Source organism: Marmota flaviventris, chromosome 8, assembly GCF_047511675.1.
Source record: "Marmota flaviventris isolate mMarFla1 chromosome 8, mMarFla1.hap1, whole genome shotgun sequence".
Classification (NCBI taxonomy): Eukaryota; Metazoa; Chordata; class Mammalia; order Rodentia; family Sciuridae; genus Marmota; species Marmota flaviventris.
Genome location: NC_092505.1, coordinates 80409627 through 80436235, shown reverse-complemented (window position 1 = coordinate 80436235; position 26609 = coordinate 80409627). Strand labels below are relative to the sequence as shown.

Genomic DNA, 26609 nt, shown 5'->3' with positions numbered 1-26609 from the left:
AAGTACTACAAGCACCTGTGTTTTGTGCCTCAGCATTTCTAAAAGGAAAATGTCCTCTCTACTACTCTCTCTTCTGATTCTCCAAACATTACTTCCTAAACCACGGTCTCCCATTCAGACTATGGCTGCACACCTTATGTTTCTGCTTCCAACCTGGATTTTAAATTCATGCTACATAGGTCCTCTCTGAATAGCCTGCAAATAAAATCTTGGCCCACTTCAGATTATCATTACACAATGATAAATAACCCAGCATGGATGTGTAACTTTGTATAGAAGTATTTGGGAAGTGTTCATGGACTTAAAGGAATCTGTCCAGATGTAGCATCCTTAACGATGTATGTAGAGTTTAATGGTAGATGAGAAAGAAATAGTTGACTTTTATTTCCTATTTTGTGATCTAGTAACTTCCAAATTGACATTAATATTTATTTTTTAGATAACCTTACTCAATTTTATGGGTTGTATTGTTGCTTTATTTTTTAATAGTTAAACTGTTGGTGCCTGATGTTATTAGAATGATTTGCCTAAATGACCAAGGATTCCATGTAGTGCATTCTTGTCAGGTGTGACTATGGTGAGAAGGGTGTATTGGGGAGGGAGCGGGAGAAAAATACTGTGCTTTTAAATCTTCTAAGGTTGGGTTTGTCTATATTTTTTTAATTAACTTTATAGTGTCCTACACATTTCATAGTAGGTGGTAGTTTAGAGGCTTTTCCCCTCTAATTTTTTTACTATTGTGTATTTCTCTACTATGTTTTGAAGATGATCCCTAGAAAGACCAAGAGTGAGTCCATTGCTCTAATAGCTTTCATAGAGTGAAGGATGGAATAAACCCATGTCTGTTCCTTAGCTCATCATCACAAGTTTGCAAACATAATTATCAAAGAACTGAGAAAAGTGGTTGTTTTCGGAATTGGTTTGAATAAAGAATATAAGATTATAGCCTTAGATTTAATATGAAATGATTAATTAAAACAGTATTTTAAGATAGCTATGTGGTAACCTAACAAAATAAATGTATCCAGCTGACTGCTAATGGTGTATTTTGCAAGTTTAAAAATTTTTATGTCTGTTCACAAAAATAGTTACATTAACATGCTGAGGTATTTTCAAGGCCTTCTAAGAAATAAGTATGAGTACTGCAAACTGGATTTAAATAGATTTTACTGAGCATATATATTGTGTGTCAATCTGTGTCCATAATAGTTCACATAAAAATGTGAGCACAGCTAAGGTGTCTTGTCACAATCTTCTGAGAGGCTTGCAACAAAAAGGCAAATATATTTTTTCAGTGAGTTAGGCTGCGTCAGTTTATCAAAATAATGCTGTTTTAAGTACAAATTCAATTATAATGTCAGCTGCTTCCTGTAAACCTATAAAAAATGACTACCATGCTAGGTGAAAGAGTAAGGAGAATGTGGTAAGGTAGAAAAAAATACAAAGCAGATTGTCTAAATATTATGATTAAATAGATTGGTTTTTATTATATTTCAAAGATAAGATTCCCTACCCACATTCTCAAATTCTGACTTAAAGTACATTTTTTTTAATCATAGTAGTGTTCCTTGTATTTAAGGAAGCTCACTGTTTCTTTTTTTTTCCTTATTTTAAGATTTTATGGATTATCCCATTATACTAGAACCTTCTACATATTTTCTTTTGCTGATTTATTTCCTTGTTTTTGCCTAGAACAGCTTAATTTTTCTCATTCTGAAAAACAAAAATGCAGAAAACTAGAATAAAGTCTTTAGAGTATTCTATAAGTATACTTTAAAAAAAAAAGAAAAAATGAGTAATCCATCACTTTTTAAGTGTCAGAAATAGCTAGCCACATTTTTCAGCTGTCAACCTGCATGGTCCTGTATTACTCATAGACTATCTGCAGTGTGCTTGATACATTTACACAGATCTGGATACATTTAGAGAAAATATAAAGCTTCCATATTTATCTGTCTTCAAGTATATATTAAATAAGAACAGAAGTAAACAGATGAAATTTATTAATCATATATATTTATTTTTATAATACAACAAAAAAAGGTATTTAGGAAAATAAAATATTGAATAATATGGTCTTCCATATGACTCTGTCAGCAGCATCTGTATACCTTGATGAAATAAATTCTATTAAAGTATTTAAATTATATGGGATGGATATTAAGTAATTGAAAGATTAAAGATCTCTGTTAAGAATATTTGTCTTTAAAAGGTCTGATGATGCTTTTCTTTTTTTTTTCTTTGCTAACAATTTGTTACAGTATTGGAAAATTCCTTTGTCATTTTGTCTCTCAACCAATATTCTCTTTCAAATTACACTTTACAGAACTATAAATGTGATAAAGATCTACAAATGTGATAATCTTAAGTGTAATTTTGAACTTCATCATACAGTAAGGTTGAAATATATATGCAAAATTAAACAGCAGCATTAAAATATAAGGATATTTTTTCTTTACTACCTACCAATCATGAAACCCACAATCCCAGGGATATTATAATATTCAGTAATAACTACAATTAAAATGCCAAATTCATTTGGAAATTTTACATGAAACATTTCCAGTTTTACTGGTGCACATATTCAATAATTAAACTTCCTTAATATGCATAAGTATAGACTTTAACTCTATAAAAGTAAATGAGTAACTTCCATAAATCACAAGTCTTCAGGAATAATTTTTGATAACTAAAACATGCATAAAAATTCATGTACCTGCCTTTACAAAATTTCCTAGTCTGTGTATTGAAGGAGTTTTTAAATTTTGAAAGTCAGAAAGTTGAAGAAACCATTTGTATTTTATTTTCTGGGTAGTCAATTTCCAATCTATAGTCAACTTATTATCTCATGGTATAAGACATATTTGGAAAAAAATGTAAAAATAATGTACAATCAAGTAGGTAGATGAGGCATTTAAATAATTAAACTAAAAATGCAATCAGAAGGGCTAGGGTTGTAGCTAAGTGGTAGTGTGCTTGCCTAGCAAGGATGAGGCCCTGGGTTTGATCCTCAGTACCACATAAAAAAACAAATAAATAAAATAAAGGTTTAAAAATGGTATTTTATGAAAACATGCAATCAGAAATTATAAATTTTGGCCTAATGGGAATCCAGAATTTCAGTAGATTTTCAGAGTTATATAATAACTATCAATAAATAAGTTATGGATGCCATAACAAAAAAGACTTATTTCATGATGCATTAATCCTTAAAAATCTATTAAGCTATAATCTGAATAAAGCAGCTTCCAGTTATAAATTTAATGCTGATCTCAGTCCATGAATTAAAAACAAATCCAGATTCAGTTCTTAAATAGCAAAGTCTTTACAGAAGGTCATTAAAAAAGTGATAGTGGAAAATAAATTACATTACATATCATCCAAACACATTTCCTAAAAATCTGTTTTGATAACTTTCTATATTACATTTCTGCTCTAAAAAGCAGTCAGTGAAATTTCTTAAAATTTTCATCCATACTATAATTTTTCTATTCATTTATTAAATTTTATAACACTATTTTTCAGCCTCTTTCTTCTTTTTAATTGCCTCATCTTGTCTCATCCATTCTCAACTTCTGTCACTACATCTTGGATCCTTATCAGAATCAGAGTCACAGCAAATCTAAAAAGGTCTTATAGATCGCCTTAGAAAAGGATGAAGATTAGGGAAGGTTGCAAAAATTATGCTTTTAATATGTTAGATCTTATCACACAAAGGGGAACACTTGCATTCACAGAGGGTATGGGTTCTGGCTTTGCCTTAGCTGAAAATTAAGTATGCTAGGAAGTAATTTTGAAATGAATTATGATGTTCCTTTTCTGTAACTTTGGCTAAGGAAGTTTAATATTAATTTAAAAGAAATTAGAGGCTGGGGTGTAGTTCAGTAATGGAACATTTGTCTAGCAAGTGAAAGGCCCTGGGTTCAATCCCTAGTAACCACAAAAAGAAATTAATATTTTACAAATCAAGAGCTCTGATTATTAACTCACAGGTGGTATCTATGTCTTTATATAGAAAAGAGATTTAGGGACTAGGGATATAGCTCAGTTGGTAGAGTGTTTGCCTCCCGTACAAAAGGCCTTGGGTTCAATCCCCAGCACCACAAAAAAAAAAAAAAAAAAAAATACAAAAGAGATTTGAAGCAGGTGTGTCATACTTCTTTTAGTATGATCACCTTAAATTTTCCAAGCTCAAATTTCACAAAATACAAGAAACTCATGTTTCACACTTAATGGAAAAGTTTATATGCTTTTTATATGAAACCTCCAAAAGGTAAAATTAATAATGTTGTTCCATCAGAATATCCAGCACTATAGTCACTTATTAAGTGAAATTATTATGAGATTATTTATAATATAAGTGAAGCGCTTTTTATTTTATGATCAACATTTTCAATTTTTTTCAAATTTTATAATGCTAAGCAAAGGCAGTATAAAGTGTTTTTAGTTCAATTTACAAATATCTATTAAATGTCCCCTATATGCATAAAATTTTATGCAAAGATAAATTTGAATATACTGTTTACCTTGAATTAACTCATAAGCTTAAAATTTAGAGGTGAGAGCCTATTTGCAGTTTGCTATGGTTGCCATATCACTTGGGGTTAGATTTTTACACAGAACAAAACAAAAATTGGTCTATTGTGAATTGGATTTGTAATCCCTTTCAGAAAGAAATGTTTCTCTAATAGAGTCTCTCTTTTCAAAAGTTGTTCCTCATCAAGAGTCATAAATTGATATTGTATTGTCCAGTCACAAATATTTCAGTTCATATGTAGACCCACTATCTCAAAGGTGTTGTCAGTTAGAAAATATCATTCTTTATTCAAAAACAATTCTGTAACTAAACTCTTCCCAAAGCTATTACTGGCCCTAGTAAATTTAACAATAAGTGTGAACTTTAATAGTTGCACAAAATCCTTTCAAATGTGATCCAAGAGAAAGGGAAGAGATGATTACTTACAACTAAAATTAACATACTACTAAGTGAAATAAAGGGAAAAAATCTTACATTGCATCAAAGTAAATATCTTACTCTTGTAAAAAGCCAGGTTTGTCAAAAATTTCTTAGGACAAAATTTAATTTTTTCTTGTTATAAGGGGATGTGACATCATATGCAAGTCTTATGGGAAAACAGATCAAAATATTCAGAATATGTAGGTCATAAAATGTAGTTTTAACTAATTCTCTTTTTCTGACTAACAGATTCAACTTAAGTGAAATTATTATGAGATTATTTATAACATAAGTGAAGCACTTGCATTCTTTGCTTTTAATTCAAATATTTTGTGTGTCTGGCACTTGCTTTTCAGAGAACCTAAAATATATCTGAAAGTTTACCCTTAGCTTATCAGTGTTGATTCAAAATTACTATATTAAAAAATAAAACAAAAACTTAAAAGAAAGCTTTGCAATTACTAAGGGCAGCAAAGCACTACTAAATAATAAACTTCACCTTTTAAAAAATAACTTAGCAAGTACAAAGTTTGTGGAAGTTAATGATACTAGTTACTTCTAGCTTATTTTATTTTTGTACTTTCCCACTGAAAGCAAAGTTTCCTTCTAAACAAAACAAAGGAAGGCTCTTGCATGAATGTCCATGCCTATTAGTCAGACTACCAAATCTCTACATAATTAAAGGAATTTTTATAACTTTATTTATTTATTTATTTGTTTGTTTGTTTATTTTTATGTGGTGCTGAGGATCGAACCCCATGCCTCACCTGTGCTAGGCAAGCACTGAGCTACAGCCCCAGCCCCTTAAAGGAATTTTTTATCCGTTTAATTTTAAGAGAAAAATCTCAATGAATTCCTCTACCCTTAGACAGAACCGGTTCCTCCCTAAGAATAACAAAGACATTAAAGAAATATAATCTTACAGAGTAGAATGAAAGTTAGCTCTTAAATATAATACCAAGATATGATTTTTACTTTTCCCCCCCAGTGCTGTGTACTGAACATAGGATCTTAAACATGCTATGTGGGCTTTCTGAGTTACTTCCTAAGCCCCAAGATTTCAACTTTTATTAGCAAATAAAATACAAATTAATACAAAAATTTTCCCAGGAGTTATAAATTAGAAAAGTATTGGAATTAATGAAAATTTTCTCTCAGGTAAAACACTGTCTTTATCCATATTTCTCTATCATTTGTATCTTCTGACTATATTTAATTTTTCATAACTCATTTTAGTTATACTATTATCAACTCAATAAGTCAGAACAAAACTGATATGTGGCTTTAAAGTGTTCTACTAAAGAACACAATGATGACTATCCTAAGGATTCCTATTTGGTTGATCTCAGAGTCTCTATCTTATTAACCCTACTGAAGGGAGAACTATCTTTATCGCCAAATAAGCATTAGTATAAAGAAACATTAAGGACATAGGAATTACAATTTTTCATTTTCAATTATCCAATTAAGATTTATATTGGGCATTATTATTTTGAAGATAGGTACCCTTATTTTCATGAGTTAAATATGAGCTTATATAAAAAGCCACACTAATATTAACCTTTCTATGTTTTCCCATATTTATAGTTAGTTCATCCTTAGGACAGTCTTAATTTTCCTTTGTTCTAGAAAGACCCAGAATCACTTAAGTTTTTGAAATCATGATGGATAGCATAAATAATGCTAATTCACAAAAATGAGTGACATACTATTATTTTCAAGTTTTTACCTAATTTAAAACATTCTCTTCTACTGCTTCTGTGATTTTAAAATCTCTCTTCGACATTTAGTTATTTGTAGAATAAACTGCATGGATTTTAGGTAAAAACCACTTTTGATATTTTTCATATAAACATATCTTCACTTAATTAGGGAAGCCAGAATTTAATTAATTCTACTAGCTGAACTTTCACACAAACTTTTGCTCTTTATAATTCTCATACAGTAATACCATTATTAAAGACATAATGAAGATTTTCTTTAACTATGCATGCTTTATTTCCATGTATTATTTTTCTCTTTAAAATAAGTCGGCTTAAAATGTGGTCTATAGAAACTTTATGACAAAATCAATGACCACTTGCTTGCTAACAAATTTGTAAGTGAACAAGCTATTATTCTTTCAATGTGACTGATGTTAAAGTGTTTTGAATATCTATTGGTATATTATCTAGAACTATTATTGCCATATCCTTAGAGTATCTTTAAGATAATGCTGCCTATTATGGACAGTAAATTATTGAGGCTTTTTAAAATTTTCTGCAATATATAGAAAGTAAGGTTTAATGTATATAAAGATTTTTCAATGGAGTTTTGAATCTATTTAATGTGTTCATTCTTCCCATGCCATATATGTCTTCAAAGAAAACTGTATTAATATACTATGCAAAAATCTAATTTTCTTCTTATAAAAATTAGAGCTCTGGTATAATTTTAGGTTTTTCAGGCCTCCAAGATTAAAAAAAATTAAAATGTGAAATGGAACTATTTTGGTGGAGGGTGTGGGGCAAGATACTTGAACAGGGCCAACAAATGTGAAGATGAGTAACACTTGATTTTAATAATTCCTCTGTGTGCTAGATTTATGGTACATTATTAATCATTTTGTTAATCAAAGTTCATCTTATATTGTAACATTTAAAATTTGAATATATGTAGGATATAAATGTCTTTGGACATTTCTCATAAACCATACTTAATTTTTATTTTGTGTGTAATGTAAATTTCAACAGTTACTTTTTAAATTTGAAGGGATAATTGTTAATTATCTATGTTTTCTAAAATGTTAGTTATACCTACTATATTAACCTCATTTTTGAAAAATCAGAAGCAGACTATGAATATAGAACATGGCAACAGACCAAATACCCTTCAAATTGAGGAAAACACAAAAAGTAATGGGATAGTTGTGTTAAAATTGTTGCTTATCTCATTTTAAACAAACAACGAAGAAAAATAAGAAAAGAAATCTATCAGGGACTAGAGCTGGAGCTCAGCGGTAGCACACTTGCCTGGCATGTGTGAGGCACTGGATTTGCTTCTCAGCACCACATATAAATAAATAAAAATTAAAACTGTATCAACAACTAAAAAAAAAAAAAACTTTTAGAAAAGCCCAAAGGAAAATTATGTCATGTTAGTTACTCTTACTGTTAATTTTGAAACTGAGAAAATTTTGAAAATGAGAATCTCTAATAAGTCCACTAATAGTTATTTAAATGTATATCAATAAAATTAGGAAAAGATCTTATGAAAATATAAAAAACAGAACAGAGTTTAATTTTTAAAATTTTATTAATAAGGAAAATGATCAAAATTCTTAACATTTCTGTACTCTGGTTTTTATTTCTAAGGTTTATCTAATTTAAAATTTTGCTTAACAATCAAATATATTATTATACATTGAATATTGGACTGTGAAAATATTTTATATATATTAATGAATTATCCCATTCTATTATTCAATTAAGAGCATCTATAAGATACAGATGAACGAATCAAAAGGGTTATTTTTTTAACACCAATTGGTCTTTTAAGCAGTTGTATAAATGTTATGTAGTACTGTTTTAAAATATGGTACTTACATATTAATTGTGATCTTTTGATCTCCAAATGCTTAAATTTAGATTACACTTCAATTGCACTGCATATTTTATATCTTCATCAGTCTCATAATGCTTGTAACTTTCCAGTTGTCAAAGAAGTTGAAACCAAATTCCATAATACAATGGCAAGAATCTCTATTCTTTCTGAAGTCATTCTTCTTTTACAGCTCAGATATTTCATAGAACATTTGCTTTCTCATGAATAAATGTATGCATGGAAATATAAAAACACAATCTTGATAACCCTACATTAAATGCAATCACTAAATATCTGTAATTTAATATAAACAACAGAAAATCATGATTTGTCCAAATCTCAGTGTTAATTTCTTTACACTCTGAAATGAATATAACAACAACAACAAAAATATAGGAAGTCACGTCTACTGCTGTTCCAAAATTATAATTCCTAAATTTTAAAATATGATAACACTGATAAATTTTAAAAATATATGTATCTGTAAATTCATTCACTCATCCAACTAATGTTTATTGAATATTACCTCATACTAGTGTCCTTTTCAAAACTCTGAGGATAAATAGTGACCAAGACAAGCAAAGTCCCTGTCTCATGAAATTGACTTTCTAACAGTAAAAACACACAACAAAGATATAATGATGTGTTGTACTGGTAATTATATTAATCATGTTACATAGTATGACATTGACTCCTTCACATTAATTAGTAACTGAAATCTCTAGACATGACATTTATATTGATACCAGAATAACATGAAGAAAATAGCCATGAGAAAATCCAGGGTAAGAGCATTCCAGGCAGAAGAAATATTAACTATGTATGGGAATTTGGAGTATTTGAGAACAGTATATAAAGAGAACAGTGGTACACAGTAATGAGGCAAAGAAGGAGGCAAAAAGGAGATAAGGTACAAGGACATGAATAAGGCCACTGGAATAATTTAAAAAAGAAAACACTGACTTTTGTTAGGATGGAAGTAGTGGAGATGAAGACAAGTCATGGACTTTGGATATGTTTGGAGACAAGGTTTGCTAATGGACTGGGAATGAGGGATGAAGAAGAGAGAAAAAAATCAAAGCTAAATTCCATATTTAGGGAATAGACAATTGATTCAATGGTGGTAGAGAAGAAGCAGATTTGGAAGAAAAATCAAGTCTGAGATGACTAATGCCTGAGATGACTGTTAGATATCCAAATTGAGCTACTAAGTAGACAGCTGCATCTGAGAGTTCCAAGGAACATTTAGGAGCAGAGATTAGGATTTGTAAATCATCCATATATACATGGTATTTAAAGTACAGAACCTAGGAAAATCCTATAGATAGAGAAGTGTGCATAGGATTGAGCTCCAGGGCACTGCAATGTTTAGAAGGTGGGCAGAGAATTAGAAACCAACAAAGGAAACTAAGGAATGTTAAGAAAGAAAGAAATGCAGTTAGTCATTTGGATTAAAGGTTTTTAATCCAAATGAATGTAATTCAATGTATTGGAATTTAACAATATTTATTCTTTGGATTTGAAGTGAAATTAAATTGTGAATGATGGAATAAGATTGCTCTCCAATTTTTTGCTGTTCTAGCATAGCCAAAATCAGGATTAGAACAATGAAACTGCCCTTTGATTTGGCAACATTGACAAGAGCAGTCTCTCTCAAGACCTCAAAAAGGGCAGTTTCTGTGAAACCATGAAATCAAAGCCTGACTGAAGTGGATTAAGAAGAGAGATAAGTAAAAAGCAGACTCAGAATCTATAAAGAATTCTATCAAAATGTTGTGTTGTAAAGGGAGCAAGTGAAAGGAGCTAAGGCAGTAGGTGAAGGGAGATGTAGGGTCAAGAGAGCTCTGTGGAGATTTTTTGTTCTTTTATTTACATAAAGGATACTAAAGCATATTTATATACTAATGAGAGTACTTTGGCAGACAAGAGAAAACTGATAATGCAAGAGAAAAGATAATTATGGCAAAGGCCTGGAGGGGTTAGAATTCAGAGCACAAGTAGGAAGGTTAGTTTTTTATAGGAGCAGGGACATAAAACTCCAATAAGAGGGAAAGCTGACTTTGTAATATGCAGGTAGATTAGTAGATTTGTAGTGGCGAGGTAAAGATGTTACTATGTGAGTAGTTTAATTTTACAAAGAAAAGTCAATACAGGGGTGGTAAGGGAGTATAGACTGGAAGAGAGATACATAAATAGTTGCAAAATAGGAAAGTGAATATAGATGTATGTCATATATACATACAGACATAGTTAATGGGTATTTGTGTGTTAATACAGGATAGAAAAAAACCTAGAAAATATTTCAAAGCATCTTTATTAAATATAAGTAATTTTATTGGAAGACCTAAAACTTTTGCTTTCCAAGGACTCTTGATAAGAGTCAAGTGATTGAGGATTTCTTAAATGCTATAGATACTTCTCATGTTTTTTTTTTTTTTTTTTGTCTATTACAGAGTAAATGGCAGAAATAATTTTTAGCCATTCATTATAATCTGAGGCCTATAAAATTGAAATTAGCCAAATCCTGAAAGATGTATATTGTATTCTAAACCTGTCAATTTTCCTGAATACTATTTTGGAGGTTTTGAGTGCTCATCTGAATTTTTAAAAATAAATAAAGACAAGTGAGAACTAATCTTTAGGTAAAAATTATTATTTTTGTTTCATATGGAAAACATAAATAGTTTCTATAATTTGGGAGAAACATGTGGGCAAGATGGTTGTTTTGTTCATTGCTTCCCTCCCTATTCTAACATAAGGATATGATCTTTTAATAGTGCTTGGTGATTTATTTCTGGATAGGCTGTATGAAATTCAATGTATTGGAATTTAATGATATTTATTCTTTGATTTGATGTGAAATTAGATTGTGAATGATGGAATAAGATTGTTCTCCAATTTATTGCTGTTCTAGCATAGCCAAAAATATAAAGATAATATGTGTACATATAAATGTGTATTTGATTAAACACTTTAGATATTTAAATGGCCATATCAAATTTTAAATGGTAGATGATATCAACAGTTGCAGTGCACTCAAAATAATAGCTCTAAACACCTTTGTAGCACAAATCCTAAAGCTTAATACTAAATAGCATTTTTCTATAAAATACTCAAGTAACATCAGTCTAGGTTGAGACATTTAATCCTTCATAGAGCTATATTTGACTAAGGGGGAAACTGCAGCTAAAAATATTTTTTCCTTCCTTTGTGATTCTTTCGAAGTATCTCTTAAAGTTACATAAAGCTATTTATCATTAATTAAGGATTTACACTATACTCATCTACTTTTACAAAAGGAGGGGAAGATCTATTTATGAAAATAAGGAAGCGCAGCACTACATTATTATTTTTCAATATTGGTATTTTATCACCATTTAGAGCTTCAATATATGCCTTTCACTCAGGATCCTTACACAGCCTATGTTCTCTTTTCTGGTTGTAATCACAATATGGTAGAGATAAACACAGTATAACGGTGTTAACTGAACTGCAATCCTACCTATTATCTACTTTGCTATACCAGTAAAGTAGTTCAAATTTATTTGAATGTGGTATTGTTTTCATCTTACAAAAATCTACTATAATATTATGATGTTCCATGTAAATTTTCATGTGCTGGCATGCTTACAAGTTAATAGTGTTATAGAATGCTCAGCTCTCAACATGAGAGATTGTTTGTGGTGAATTGCATTACATGTCATCTATTTGCTGAAAGAATATGATGTTTAGCAAAACTACCTGCTGAGCAACATAATAAGATTTTTGTACAAAGTACAAATTAATAATTATTGTATTTTATTTTTCTATGATTTCCTAAGAGGAATTATCAGGGTCTTACAGATGGAGTAAGCCTGTTTATTAAAATATATTAGCAAATAAAAGTTACAGTTCTGGTGGTTGAATTTGTGATGTTTTTGTATTGATGTATTCCTAATGTAATTTATTTTTAGTTTATGAAATGTAGATATTCTTTAAGCTACTTTAGTAATTCTGAATGCAAAATCATAGCTGTAGTAATTAATAATGTCATATTGTCTACACATAAATTCACATGAATCATAATAAATTATACATATTTTTAGTGACTTTACACTAGCAAAATATTTTCTGAGATTCAAGTGAATTAAATTTTTTTATTGCAGAGGTACTACTGTACACAAATTGCAGATAACAAAAGACACAGAACATCTCGCTGGTCAAATACAGCTTTAGACCATCAATGTTTGTTCCAAAAACTTCCAATAAATTATAAACCAGAGATTTTCTATATTCTTTTAAAAGTTGCTGGTAAGAAAATATGTTAAAAATATCAAGAATTAATCAAAATAGTGTTATATTCAATGTATCTTCTTCTCATCTTTTTTTATAAGTTTGCTACAGTTCCAAAACCCAGTATGAAATTAAAACTGGCCAAAAAACAATCTAAAACTCTTTTCTCTTGCACATATATATTATGTAGTTTTAAGAAAATTACATACCATTTTTAAAGCTTGTTACTCTCAATCTAACTTCTTAAATGGAATGGAACAATTTTATGTTGAGCCTCTGAGTGTGCTCAACACTCAGAGCATTTTCAGTTGGCAAAGTACAAAAACAACAAACTCAATCATATTAAATATTTGTCATTTTTATTAGGATGACATTTTCAAAACAGACATTTTCCAAATTGGGTAAACTGTTTGTTTCATGACAACAACTATTTCATCTCTAATAATAATAACAATTATCTTTTTGTTTACTTTTTCTTGTTAAGAAATATCTATCTGCCTAAGTCTACTGTAAAGTTGGTGCTCAATCTGCCTATTACATTTGTAGTTTTCACCCAATGTTTTGTACTATGTAAAAACATGAACTCAACCTAAATAAGAAAATAAGATCTATCCATGAAAGTTTTCTAGAACATGCGATTTCTTCTTAACTGAGGGGAAACAAAACAAAATTGTTGTAGTCTATCTACCAGCAAATAGCTTCCATCTCTTATTAAAGTGAGTACAATACTCAGAAACAAAGAAAATTGATCAATACCTACCAGTAAATGCACTCAGGGCCAGAAATTAAAGGACCATGATATTTAATAATTGGGTCAAGTAAAAAATTTCAGAACAAAGGAAGGCAGGAAAATATGTATTGAACACCTATGTGTCAAACAGTTATACTTTTGTTATCTCTTTAATCCTCAGAAACAGTAGACAAATTAGTATGTTTTTGACGGTGAGGAAGATGAAGCATAGAGAAGGGTTAACTGGCCTAAGGAGACACCACAAAGCATAGTATATTTCATAGTATGTTTTCTACAAACACACTATGTTAATACTTTTAGATATGCAACTACAGGATTTTTGTTTGTTAGTTTTTGCTTGCAGCAGAGTCACAGCCCAGAACACTTCCTTCACTGTAAAAACAGCTACATTTGCAAATTTCCAAAATCAACAAAGAAAAAATCCCCCATCATAATATGTGTACAATCCTCCCCACCATCATTATATTGATAGAATTTCTTTTTCACCCTTATAGTCCATTTAAATAGGCCAAATTAATTGATAGGCCAAAGAACAGGTAGAATAATAAACGTAACACTAATTAGTAGAAAAGGAAAAATAAAATCCCATACTCATGGTAAATGAGGGAAATGAAGAGATGAAACTTCTTTAAAGAACATTTAAATCATGAAAGCCATTCATGGAGAGGTGAGGCTGATGGGACTAGATAGACTGAAAGGCTGGCAAAAAAAAAAAAAAAAAAAAAAAAAAAAAAAAAAAATTCTACATCTTTAAAATGACTACCAGTGTGAACTGTGGGGGAAATGTGGGGGGAAGTATACGTGCACATATTTTGAGGATCATTAGTCTCTACTACAATAATACACACGTGCAATTTAAGAAAGTGGCCAACTTTTAAATACAGCGGATTAGATTTCTGGGGACCATAATCTAATCACAAAAGATTAGACCTGGTGGAAATCACTATAGGAGACCAGAGAGCTAAGAAGCAGGAGTACAAACTAACTTCCTTTGCCAAATAATGTCTTTTACTTTTTATTTTCCCTAGCCTAAAAGAAAAAAAAAAAAAAAAAAAAGAAAACACGCTATTGACAGTAACTATACTACTTTTTTTTTTTTTTTTACAAATTTCTCTCCTCTCTGACCTCATTAACAGCCTTACTGTCTTACTTCTTAGGAGTCAGGGGTCGGAATAACCCAGGGGAGGGTGGGTGCGATGGGCAGTGGGACACTTCTGGTACACATCTGTGCCTCAGGGGACACAGCTTTGTCCTGTAGTGCCAGGAGGAGGCGTTCTGGGTGCCACTCAGAGCGCTATCTACTACGAAGCCCGGGAACTGCAGCGGGAGACCAGCCCGGAGAAAGCTCACAGCCAAAGCGGAAGTAAAATGCTACCCAGAAGGCTCTGCGCGCCTACAACTCCCTTCATGCTTCATCTGTGATTGCGAAGCTCCTCGCAGAAATCGGCGGCTCGACTTTTCACCTGTGCTCACATTTTCCTTAATAGAGTTCCTCGGCAGGTCTCTCGTCTTTCCCCGGAGCTCTTGGATCCCAGAAACAAGGACGCCAAGGCTGAAACGCAGAGACCCTCAAGGAGGCGTGGCTTCAGGACCGGAAGAGACTCCTGTTGCCAAGGGAACGCCGCGCGCCAAGGCGCCTGCTCAGCCCCTGATGCTCTTGCTGAGGCTGAAGCTGCCAGTTTCCCCAACTAGTAGAGGCGGCTTTGCCCAAGACAAGGGATCTTTCCGATGGAGTCCTAGAGAGGAAGGCTGAGGCACTTCCGTACCAGATTTCCTTCTCAGAAGCTGATACTAGCGAGTGCATCCATTCCGGTTCCTCACAAGCTCCTGGGCCCTCCAGACCAGCCTCAAGATCAGGTATCTCCTTATTTCCCCAGTTTTTGTGGCCAGAGGTAAACCTCTCCCCCTTAGCTTTAGGAGTTCTCTTTACTCTTTCCCACGTTTTGTGCTCCATTCGAGTAGTTGTTTCTAATGTGTGAAAGATGGAAAAGGAGAATTGGACTTCTGTGGTGAGTACTAGGGACCCTAGAAAACGTATTGAACTGGTTTGGGCGAATAGTGTTTGGTTAGTTTTAACACTGTCCAACTTGAGCCTTTTTATGATTTATGGGGAATTACAATAGAAATTTCGCTATCAAAAACTGAAAGTCAAATAAGCATGTTTACTTGGTGTAAGAAAAGGTGCAAAAATTTACTCGACAAACATGTTTAAAGTTTACAAAATACCATTCGTGGGTTTTCTCTGCTTGATCCTATCTCTGTCTGCAACTTACTTTCCAAGCTATTAACTGGATAATATCCTAATTTTTCTGGGCTTTTCTAGCAACGTGTAATCTTTTAGGAAGCTGATTCTCAGTAGCCAGGAAAAGAAAAACAGATGAAAAACTGAAAAGGTAGATTGGAGACAGATTGTGAAAAACCTTAAAAAGTGCATGACCACTGCCTTAGAGATCATCCAAAGGACAGAGAGGCCAAGCAACTCACAAAGTCATACATCCAGGGCCATGGCCAATACTCAAACCCAAGTATTCTAGATTCAAGTACAGAGTTGTTATTACAGCAAATTGATCTCAGGTGTCTTAATTCTGCCAATGTCTGTTTAGAAAGTAAGATTTTAAGCTAAAGTTATATTTTGTTTCTAAGCTATCAGATAGTAGTGCTCTGCCTAGCTAAAGCTTGCCAATCTCAACATCAGCTTTCTACTTTTTGCCTAAACCAAGACTATAATTTTCTCCAAAAATAAGCTTTAGTACAGTTTTGTTAATAAGAACAACTTGGAGAGTGAAAAAGGCTACGTGTACTTTGTGACATGTGTCTCATTTTTTTAACTGTTTTTTATTATCCAACTCTGAATATTTAGGTTTGCGTTGGTCAGATTGGAATAGTCTTCTCATCTATTATAGTGTCTCAGCCTGAGTGGTGGTGGGGGAGGGGTTTCTTCTTAATAAGAATTACCTGGACTAATCTCAGATTAGTCATAATTAGCCTTTGGAAAACCTTATTGTTGTCCAAGATCTTTCTTTCTGTAAACTTAAACAAGAAGAATGAAAGAAAAAAGAAAAACATGAGATAAGAAAAATTCTATAGAAGCACAGAAATTTTCATAGCATATTTTTCTTCATAACTGAAGTGAAATCTTCTGTGGAAAGTGTGCAAACCATTTAATAAATCTATCATATTCTGAAAACATACCAGTATGAGAGAAGGGCTTTATCAAATGATCAAATGTATTATAAAGGGAGGTGAATTAAAAGATTGTAGCCCTGATCTTGATATAGACAGATTCATAAAAAGAGAGTAGATCAGGTTTCCCAAATTATGTGCAATTGAAATACTTCCCAACAAAGTTTTCATGGACAGATATTCATCAAAAATACTACTGGCTTTATATACCTCTTGGAAACTTGCAGTCCATATGCTAAATCATATTAAAGAGTTTCAGGAGTATGGCCCTGCAGAAACCTGTTTAAATTGAGAGAATACCAAATTTCTAAAACTTACATAATCTTGGAAACCTTTTAAATATAATTCATAAAATCATCTTCCAAAGAGTACTATTTGGAACATGCTGAAATACAGAATCTACTAACACACCCAAACCTATATAAAAAATATAGAATGTGAAAAAAAGTTGAGAAAAAATTAGTCCATCTATAAGGGTTGGTAAAAAAGAAAATGATACCAGAATAAAACGACTATCATTGTATTAAAGAAAAGAAGCCACAGCCCCTTCCCTGCCTCACTTCTTATACCCAGATGTTTCAGGCAAAACTTAAACTTCAAAAACTTCAAAATCATTATTTTCTTCAAAAGGCAAAAAATATTTTGGGGTTAATATGTTTAAAATATTGAGGAGGAAAAGTGTTTCTGGGCCTAATGCTGAAGAAAGAAGCTGGAGAAAACATTATAAATATTACCGGATAGAAATTAAAATTCCTTTACAGCACAAAACAACATAAATAATAGTAAAATTTTATTGGTTAAAACTATGCAATAGTATGGCATGGCAAGGGCTCTCATATGCCAATAGTAAAAGGTAATCAATAGAAAAATAAGCATCAGAATATAGCTGATAATTCATAAAAGAAGAAATGTTAATGGCAATTAAATTCTGAAATGATGTTCAGTTTCATTAGTAGTGAAATAAATACGAATTTAAACAATACTGAAATACCATTTTTTTACTTTTAGATTAGCAAATATTGAAAAATTAACCATAACCTGTGTTGATAAAAGGAATAGAAAGCTTCATCCACTGTTGGTAAGTGTTGTTGCAAGTTTCTTAGAAACAAATCCTCAGAATCTATCAGAATTTAAAATATTATTGCCTTTTGATGCAACAATTCCTACCACTAGAAATATATTTCTAAGAATGTATAGTAGGTCTGAGGATGTAGCTTAGCGGTAGAGCATTTGACAAGCATTTGTGAGGTCCTAGGTTTGAATGAAAGTTAAGAAAATCTGTGAAAAAGATTTTTATAATAGAATATTGATTAAGGAATTAGATTTAAGAGTGTGATGACATGGAATTTTTCTTTTTGAGTGTGTTCATTACCAATATTTATTAAAAATAGACTTCATGTACACTAGGAGTACAGATATAACCAAGGTAGTGTTAGAACTCAGATCATGATACCGCAAAGTATTGCATCTTGAATTTCTGAGTACCTTGAAGTGAAAGACTTTGGAAGGGCCTGGGAAGCAAGATTTTCCTGATTTTTTTTCCGCTTCCTGTGTCCTGCCTATCTGTCTCCCCAAAGAGAAATGAGAATTATTCTTCCCCAAGACATATCATAGAAACTAGAACTCCTGTCCCTCAAAGCAAATCATAAATCCTATCAAGGTCGCTTTTCCTCCTCCCTTGAAGATCCTCATTCCAGTGAGGTGTCCTGCTCCATACCTGCACAGAGTGACCAAGAAGAATCTGAATGGATAGGGCTTGTTGTGTTTCCCTCTGTTACCATTAGATCATATTCTTTTGTCTAATCACAGTTTACACTCTGTTCATATTTCATGGGACCTAACAAAAAAGAAATAGAAAATTTCACTGAGTCTTTGGGTCTTTATTTCTGAAGGCTCCTATGTCATGTAAAACTTTGAGTAAAAAATAGCTTTGTTATGCTTTTCTCTTGTTAGGGGAAAAAACGCTGTAAATGGACTTAATTTTGATAGGTAGCAAGGCGATATTAATGATAAGAACATGGGATTAGGGTGTCTGAAAACTACTATTTCTTAATAGTGAATACTTATCAGAAACACTGTGTAGCTTTTAAAACTATAAATGCCTTTATCCCATTCTCAGAAACTCTGATTCAGTAGTTGATTCCAAAATGCAACCAGTGTTGAAAATCAGAGCCTATTATAGGAATAGGAATCTATAAAAGATATCAGTTGTATCTTCCACTGTGTTTTTAATACACTGTGCTTTTAATAAATGTTGAGTGACTTTGGTTATTTTTTACTTCCTCCCTTTATGCATATAGACAGTAAACTTATGGATGGAAAATTACTGAAAAATAAAAAGTATACATAAGGCTTTATCATAGTTATTTTTGAAGCAACTTCAATAAATAGGATTACATCCTTTAGAAAAACTGACTTCCCTTTTCAATTGTATATTGAAAAATATTTCAGTAACAAATGTTAGTAATTGTGAAAAGGAATGGAAGTCAGAATAATGATGAAAAATGATTATTCAAACATTAGGCTTTAACAGTGCTTTATAGTAAATGGAGAAGATATGAAAAGTGGTCATAATTTTAAAAATATTTTAAGTCATATGTAATACAAAATAATATAAGCATTTATATCAATATGTTCAGTGTAATAAAGTAATAGCAAATTTACTTTGAATTAAGATGATCTGTGTGAATTGCTTCCTATCAGAAGGTTAACTTAAAATAGATTCTACAAATACCAGTCCTTTAGATGATATTCACAGGAAATTTTGAGTGGGATTTGTACCACTAATATTAAAAATCGATTCACTTGGCACAAATGGAAGTACCTGAGGTCAGCCCATCCCTTGGATAAGACAAAATTAGCTCTGTTATAGAACCTACTCTTAAATGGGTGGTGCCTTCTATCTTCTGTACATCATTGAAATTCAGTTTTGAAATTTATAAACCATAATGATCTCCCAAAGGACTTAAGGAAAATGTTAATTCTGCAGCATCCTTTCCCATGCAGTTATCTTGGAAGCCTCTTATTGGTTAGTTTTGTACAGCCTTACATCATTCAAGGTTTGGTCTTGCTTAGGATGGTATGGAATAAAAAATACTGAAGAAGTTGGAAGATAATAGATGAAGATGAAAATAAATTGAGACTAATGTTTAGAGAACTTGGAAAATGAATATTCAATGAGTAATGGGAAATATTCACAGGTATTTTGGGGCAGTGCCTATAGCACTTGAGGGTTGGCAAAAGGAATATCTCTCTTTTATAGAGTTGGGTGATCTGAGAGGTGAGGAATCCAAAACAAGCTCCTTTGAAAAGTTTCATTTAGAGATCTGAAGTATAAATTTAATAGCATCTTGGATAGGAACACCTATAAAGTTTTCACATAGCAAAGATCCTGTCAATAGCAATTTTACTTGACTTTATTTTTTATTTTTTATTTATTCTTTTTAAATATACATGACAGTACAGTGTATCTTGACAGATTATACATACATGGAGTATAATTTATTCTAATTAGGACATCATTTTTGTAATTGGATTGCTGGTAGAGTCTTTTTTAAACATTTGATATAGAAAGTGCTATAGTTTGCATCTTAAGTGTTCCCCAAAAGTCCATGTGCCAAAAGCCTAGTCCTCTGTAGCCTACTGAGCAGTCTCAGACATTGAGGGCTGCCCTGAAGGAGATAGTTGGACCCAACCCCTTCTTTTTTCTCTTTTTCACATCCCAACTGTGAGGTGAGCGGCTATGCTCCACCACATGCTCCCCACCATGGTGTACTGCTCCACTACAGGCCCAAAAGTAATTGGGCCACTCTCTATCATTTACTGAAATCTCCAAAATTCTAAAAATAAACCTTTCTTTATATAAATTAATTTATCTCAGGTATTAGTTATAGCAATAGAAACTAACAGAAGAGTTGTTTTGTTTTTTTTTCTAAAAATGAATACAATTGAACAAATGCATACTTTAAGGAAAAGTTAACAAAAAATCTTTTAACAGTATTTGAGAAAATAAAAATCTAATATTAGTATTTACTTTCTTATTTCTATGCTAGTATTATAAAGTTCTCTTAAAATAACAGAAGGATGTTTCAGGTAAATTATAGTTAAGATAATAAATTTAGTAAGATTCAATAAAAGTGTGATAGTGTTTGTGTGTGTGTGTGTGTCCATTATTTCAAAATGGATTTGTGATGACTTGCAACGATATATGTAAAGGATGAGGGGAAATAAAGATAAATATATCAGGATAGTTTATTTCTATTGATAGAAAACCCTACCCAAACTGAAAGTAACCAAACAAAAATAGTAAACATTTTATATCTTCATAGTATTGCAAAATATAACAATGCTCTTATTTGTCATAAAGATTTAGTTAGCGATTCAAATGATATAGGCAAAAATCTCAATTTGAAGTGTTACTATTGGCAGATTTCATATGATAGTGAGGCTGACCACATCTTCTTCTTAAATATTGTAAATTGCAATGAGAAATGTGGTTCTTTCAAGGGCATTGTTCTATGTTGCCAAAGGCTATAAGCTGCCAATCTGCATTTTATTTAAGGCTTCTTTCTGGTAATCAGCTTATACTCTGTTTACTAAGTGTAAAGCTACATTGACATGTTTTTTATATCAATGTGTGTCTTTAAATTTTTAATGCAGATATCAATATTTTCCTTACTTAAAGTGCCTTTAGATAGTATATTTTTTTTTCCTTGCAGCCACTTTGTATATATTGGAATAACAGTATGGGATTGCTAGACCGACTTTCAGGTTTGCTTGGCCTGAAGAAGAAAGAGGTTCATGTTTTGTGCCTTGGGCTGGATAACAGTGGCAAAACAACAATCATTAACAAACTTAAACCTTCAAATGTAAGTATCTTTGTTCAATGCAGTGTGTATTTTCTGCTACTAGAAAAAGTTAATATGTAGAATTATTTTGTTTGATATTATAATTTTCTGTAATCATGTTATGAATCTTGTTAATCTTGAAATACTTTAATAAGTATCAGTGAACTACAATTTGCAGTGTATTTTATGTTGCATGTAGATAAATCTTGGTTATTAAACTGGAATATTATTTTAGTTTTGTTTTTTTTTTTTTCCCCTAAAGATCTTCATAACTTTCTCAACCTTACTTTCAGGTTGCATTGCCTTTTTTTTTTTTTTAAACTTCCCTCTTTATGGGAGATGTAAAACAAAGGGAAAGAATGAATGGACATTTTTATAGGTTCTATGAAAATTAGACACTTTTCCCCAAAAGTATGATGTACATATCAGTTGTAGTGGACAGGAAGACAGAAATAGGCATATGAACAATTTATTTTAATAATTAAAACGTAGGTAAAGCTAACACATTTCACACATGATATATACATTCCTGGTAAGTTTTGCTACAAGAAAACTCACATAATAGTGCTTTACTAATTTCTGTTAACCACTTCCTGAACCATAGTCTTTAGGCAGCTATTCTGTCTCAGAAAAATAATTTGCTTTGCCCTTTTTTGTGTCTCTTTTTAAGAATCTAGTTGCAGCTATCATTTCCTTAAAAGATATGTTTATATTTCTTTTTAAATTCCAATTTTTTCCTCCAGTTCCTAGCAATCTGAAATTACCTTGTATATTCATTTGCTAACTTCCTTGTTAAATTTATCTTCAGCATAATAGAGCACTTAACTTGTTAAGCACTGAATTACAAATATCTAGAATAATGCTCAGCAATTAAGTATATTTTGGGGTGATAAATTGATAGATGATGTTTTTGGTTTGGGCCAGGATATTGGATTTTACCAGATGTTATAAAACTAACTAAATAGGTTCTTGGAAGTCTGTTTCATTCCTGTTAGGGTTGATACATCCCTAGACTGTCTCGGATGATCTGTTCCTATACTTTTCACTTGCTTTATATCATCCCCTGACTAGTTTAGAGAATGGCCCAATGCATTTGCTCATGAAGAGAGCAGAGAGAGATTAATTTTGGAGATTTATCTTTTGGGAATACTTTAGAGGAAAATGAGTTGTACGTGATCTGGAAGCACTAGCCCCCATGTATGTTCTATCCTGATTAATTTGTGGAGTATCTTAACTTTGATGGAGAAGAAAAGAAAGTTTATGAATTTTACATCTAAAAATAAAATACCATATTAAAGGGGAATTTGTGGAGAAGCTGAATATTTGTGGAGAGGTTAGGTGAATGTTCTAATTATAATTCAATGAAAACAAGGTTACTATTTTGATTGTATTTTCTGAGATTTCTTTAAGCTTTAACTTCCTCACTTTTTTGTTACTTGTATGTTTTTATTAGATAATAGCTGATGATTTTATCATGTGACTGACACATTGAGAACCCTTAAAGATGGTGGAGATTTTTTTTGGACAACAAAATTAGGAAACTATTTCAAAGCTTGTGGGAGGAATCCTAATATATGAGGCAGATATCTTAGTAGCAGAAAATAATTTTTTTGAACAAACAAGTAGGAAGGTATTTTTGAAAAATACTATGGCAACTCTTAAGATGGATGAAAGAGAAAGATGAATAAACTTCAAAAAAGCAAGACCAGGGTACTTCAGGGGCAGGCTTTTTCACTAATGTTACTATTAGGGTACCCAGACCCCAGTGACTTTACAGCTTCAGTGTTTTCATTTGAATTTAAATTTCCCAGAAGTAGACTACCAGAGTGAGCATAATGATGTGAGGCAAACTGGAAAGGGATTTCTTTTTAAGCTATATTTGTGGTAGTATGGGGAAAAAAATGGAGGCAAAACTGAAAGAAATCAGTGAGAGTATGATTATAATAACAGCAGACATTTGTTGCATATTTTTAGACACAGTATTGTTTGTTTTGCACCCATTAGTTTAATTTTCATGATAACTTTATGAGCTAAGGATAGTAAAAAATATACCTCACATTTAAGAAAACTTAGTCTTAACTAATTTGTCCAAGGTAATTCTATTGTCTCAATAGTCTCTTAATTGGCTATGCTACCTAGATTCCTCTCATTTCAATCAGAATAGCAACAATCAAGAATACAAGTAACAAATGTTGGGAAGGATGTGGAGAAAAGGGTACATTCATATGTTGCTGGTGGGACTGCAAATTGGTGCAACCATTATGGAAAGCAGTTTATACAAATTGTCAGAAAACTTGGAATGGAACCACCATTTGACCACACCTCAGTATATATACCCAAAGGATTTAAAGTCAGCATACTACAATGATGCAACCACATAAATGTTTATAGCACCTTAATTCACAATAACTAAGCTATACAACCAACCTAGATGCCCTTTAACAGAAGAATGGATAAAGAAAATGTGGTAGATATACACAATGAAATATTTACTCAGCCATAAAACATAATGAAATTATGGCTTTTACCTGTAAATGGATGGATCTGGAGACTATTATGCTAAGTGAGATAAGCCAATTCCACTAAACCAAAGGTCAAATGTTTTCTCTGATATGTGGATGCTGACACAGAACAAGATGGGGGGTAGGGGTAAAAGTTCAATAGATTAGACAAGGGGGAATGAAGGGAAGGGAGGGGGACAGGAATAGGAAAGAAAGTGGAATTAATCTTACTTAACTTTCCTATGTACATATATAAATAAACCACAGTGAGTCGTGAGTCTCCACATCAGGTACAATCACAAGACTAGGATTCTAATTAGAATAAGACGTGTTTTGTGTTTGTATTCTCTACTGTCATGTATACCTAAAAAGAACAAATAAAAAAGGACTATTGTAGTAATTCAAAGCAAGAAATAATAAGGGCCAGAATGAAGTGAGATAGAACCTGTAAAGAGAATGATTTAGAAAATGATTGTATATGGAATGTAAAAAAGGAAGGATTCAAGAATAACTTTAAAGCTCTGGATCAGAAAGTAGGTAGATGTTTTATTCAAATGGGTGAATAATTTTGATGGTAGAAATGCTAAGAGACATTTGATGAGTTTTCAGTAAAATGCATTTTAATTGCCTGTTCAACTTGTCAACAGATGTCCTACTGTACTATTGCCCCCTTGCAGTCTTCATCACACAGAACTCTCTACGTAGGCCTTCAATACCTACCTTTCTTACCTAAATATATACAGCTCTTTTACTTATCCATATACTTCAGACAAGCAGGCCTTATACTTTTTCTGAGTGTCAGGTTCCTTCCTGCTCTAAGATCATTGCTGCACAGGCTAAGACTGGAATGTTCTTTGCCAAGAGCTTGTCATAGCTTTTCTCTTTCATGGCCATTTACTCTTGTGTTGGATGTCACTCTCTTAGAGCAGCCCTTCCTGAGGACTCTACTGTGCCATATACCAGCCTTCCTCTGCCCTGTTCCCTTTCACCCCAATTACCTGTCTTTGTACTTATCACTGTTCAAAATTGTATTTATCTGTTATTAAGTTGTTAATTCATTTACTTTCTCTAGATTATAAACTCATTGAGAGCAGGGACATGTAAAGAATAACAAAGAAAGACAGAAGCAAGCAAGGTGCAGGGGCAAAGTAAAAGAGCTTCTCATCTGAGCTGCCAGCTTTATTTATATCCATAGGCTACATTAGGTCATTGACATCCTTAGTACATATTGCTCATTGTAAAAAGTTACTGTTATGTGGGCAGGTTTAGGCACAGTGACACATTGGTGTTGTCTAAGAGAGTTCCTTTATTCCCAGAAGCTGAGTATTTGAGATTAAGGTCGAGGCTGATAAGACTCTAGCACAGAGCCTCCTCTCAAGGACATTGAGCTAGGCATTGACCATGTATTAGTCATCTTACTAGTTCCAGGGAGAAACTGTAGAATATTCCAAATATGGATAACAGGGTGGTGCCTGTTACCCTCCATGAGTTTGCTCACCAGAGGAACGCTGCCTTGTACATACCCACAGCCAGAATCCTTACAGGGACAGTCTAGACGTGAAGTCAAGGTGGTATTTGTATAAACTTAGTAAATATGCATTGAAAGATTAGACAATTCCACGTATGAACTCAGGGTGATATATTAGACCTGTTAAAAAACAGATAGGGCAGAGGGGTGGGAGGGGAAGGGAGAGGGCTGAGGTTTAGCAATGATGGTGGAATGTGATGGACATTATTATCTAAAGTACATGTCTGAAGACATGAATTGGAGTGAATATACTCTATATACAACCAGAGACATGAAAAATTGTGCTCTATATGTATATTTATATATATATATATATTTAAAAAGAATTAAATATTGGGACATTGTAGTATTTAGAAGTGGAGATGAGATCCCAACAGATGAAACTGATATGTAGAATTGAAGTCTATGTATATGATTATGTCTCTGTCATAAAGTCAAAGAAATTAAAGCAATTTAAAACAAATTCGATGAGATGAATTATAAGGTAAAATCATTTTTGCTTATATGGATACATGACCTAACCTAGAAGCTGTATTTGACATCTGAAGCAAATGATGATTGTAAAATTTTTAAAAATTTTTTTTAAAAAAATGCTTATAGTAGGCACAGTGTATCATCAATAGAAAATTCCTGAGTTAAATCAATGGATGAATTTATTACCTTACTAAAAAAGTTTTTTGCTCTCTATTTGTTGCAAACTGGCAATTAAAAATCCCAAACCAAGTAAAAGAAACAAACAAAAACAAAAACCACAAACATTTAGAAAAAAGAAAAAGAAAACTTTAAGTCCTTGGTAACTCTTAATAAAATAAAATGTGAATTAAGACATGGATGTTATGCAGTTAAAATCAGTATAAAGTTTGAACAGCTATAAAAAAATTTATACACATTGATCCTATTGCAAAAGTTATAATTTGTTTAATGCTGCCATCTCCTTTGTGACATATTTTAGAAATGTAAAATATGAACACTTTTTTTCACAAGAAAA

The 26609-nt window shown here is 32.0% G+C and overlaps 1 protein-coding gene across 3 annotated transcripts in view; it reads left to right on the top strand.

Moving 5' to 3' along the window:
- Nucleotides 1-15004: 15004 nt before the first annotated feature.
- Arl6 (ARF like GTPase 6) overlaps nucleotides 15005-26609 on the top strand; it is a 31749-nt gene continuing 20144 nt past the window's right edge. For 2 of the 3 annotated variants that reach the window (XR_011708355.1, XM_027943227.2), the window contains exons 1-3: nucleotides 15006-15419; nucleotides 17754-17823; nucleotides 21464-21613. Coding sequence is in view for 2 of the 3 variants with exons in the window: in XM_027943227.2 (XP_027799028.1) it covers nucleotides 21491-21613 (123 nt within the window). In the remaining variant the exon portion in view is untranslated. Of the gene's footprint in view, nucleotides 15420-17753; nucleotides 17824-21463; nucleotides 21614-26609 lie in introns of all 3 variants that reach the window. The other variant, XM_071615430.1, reaches the window with a different exon arrangement.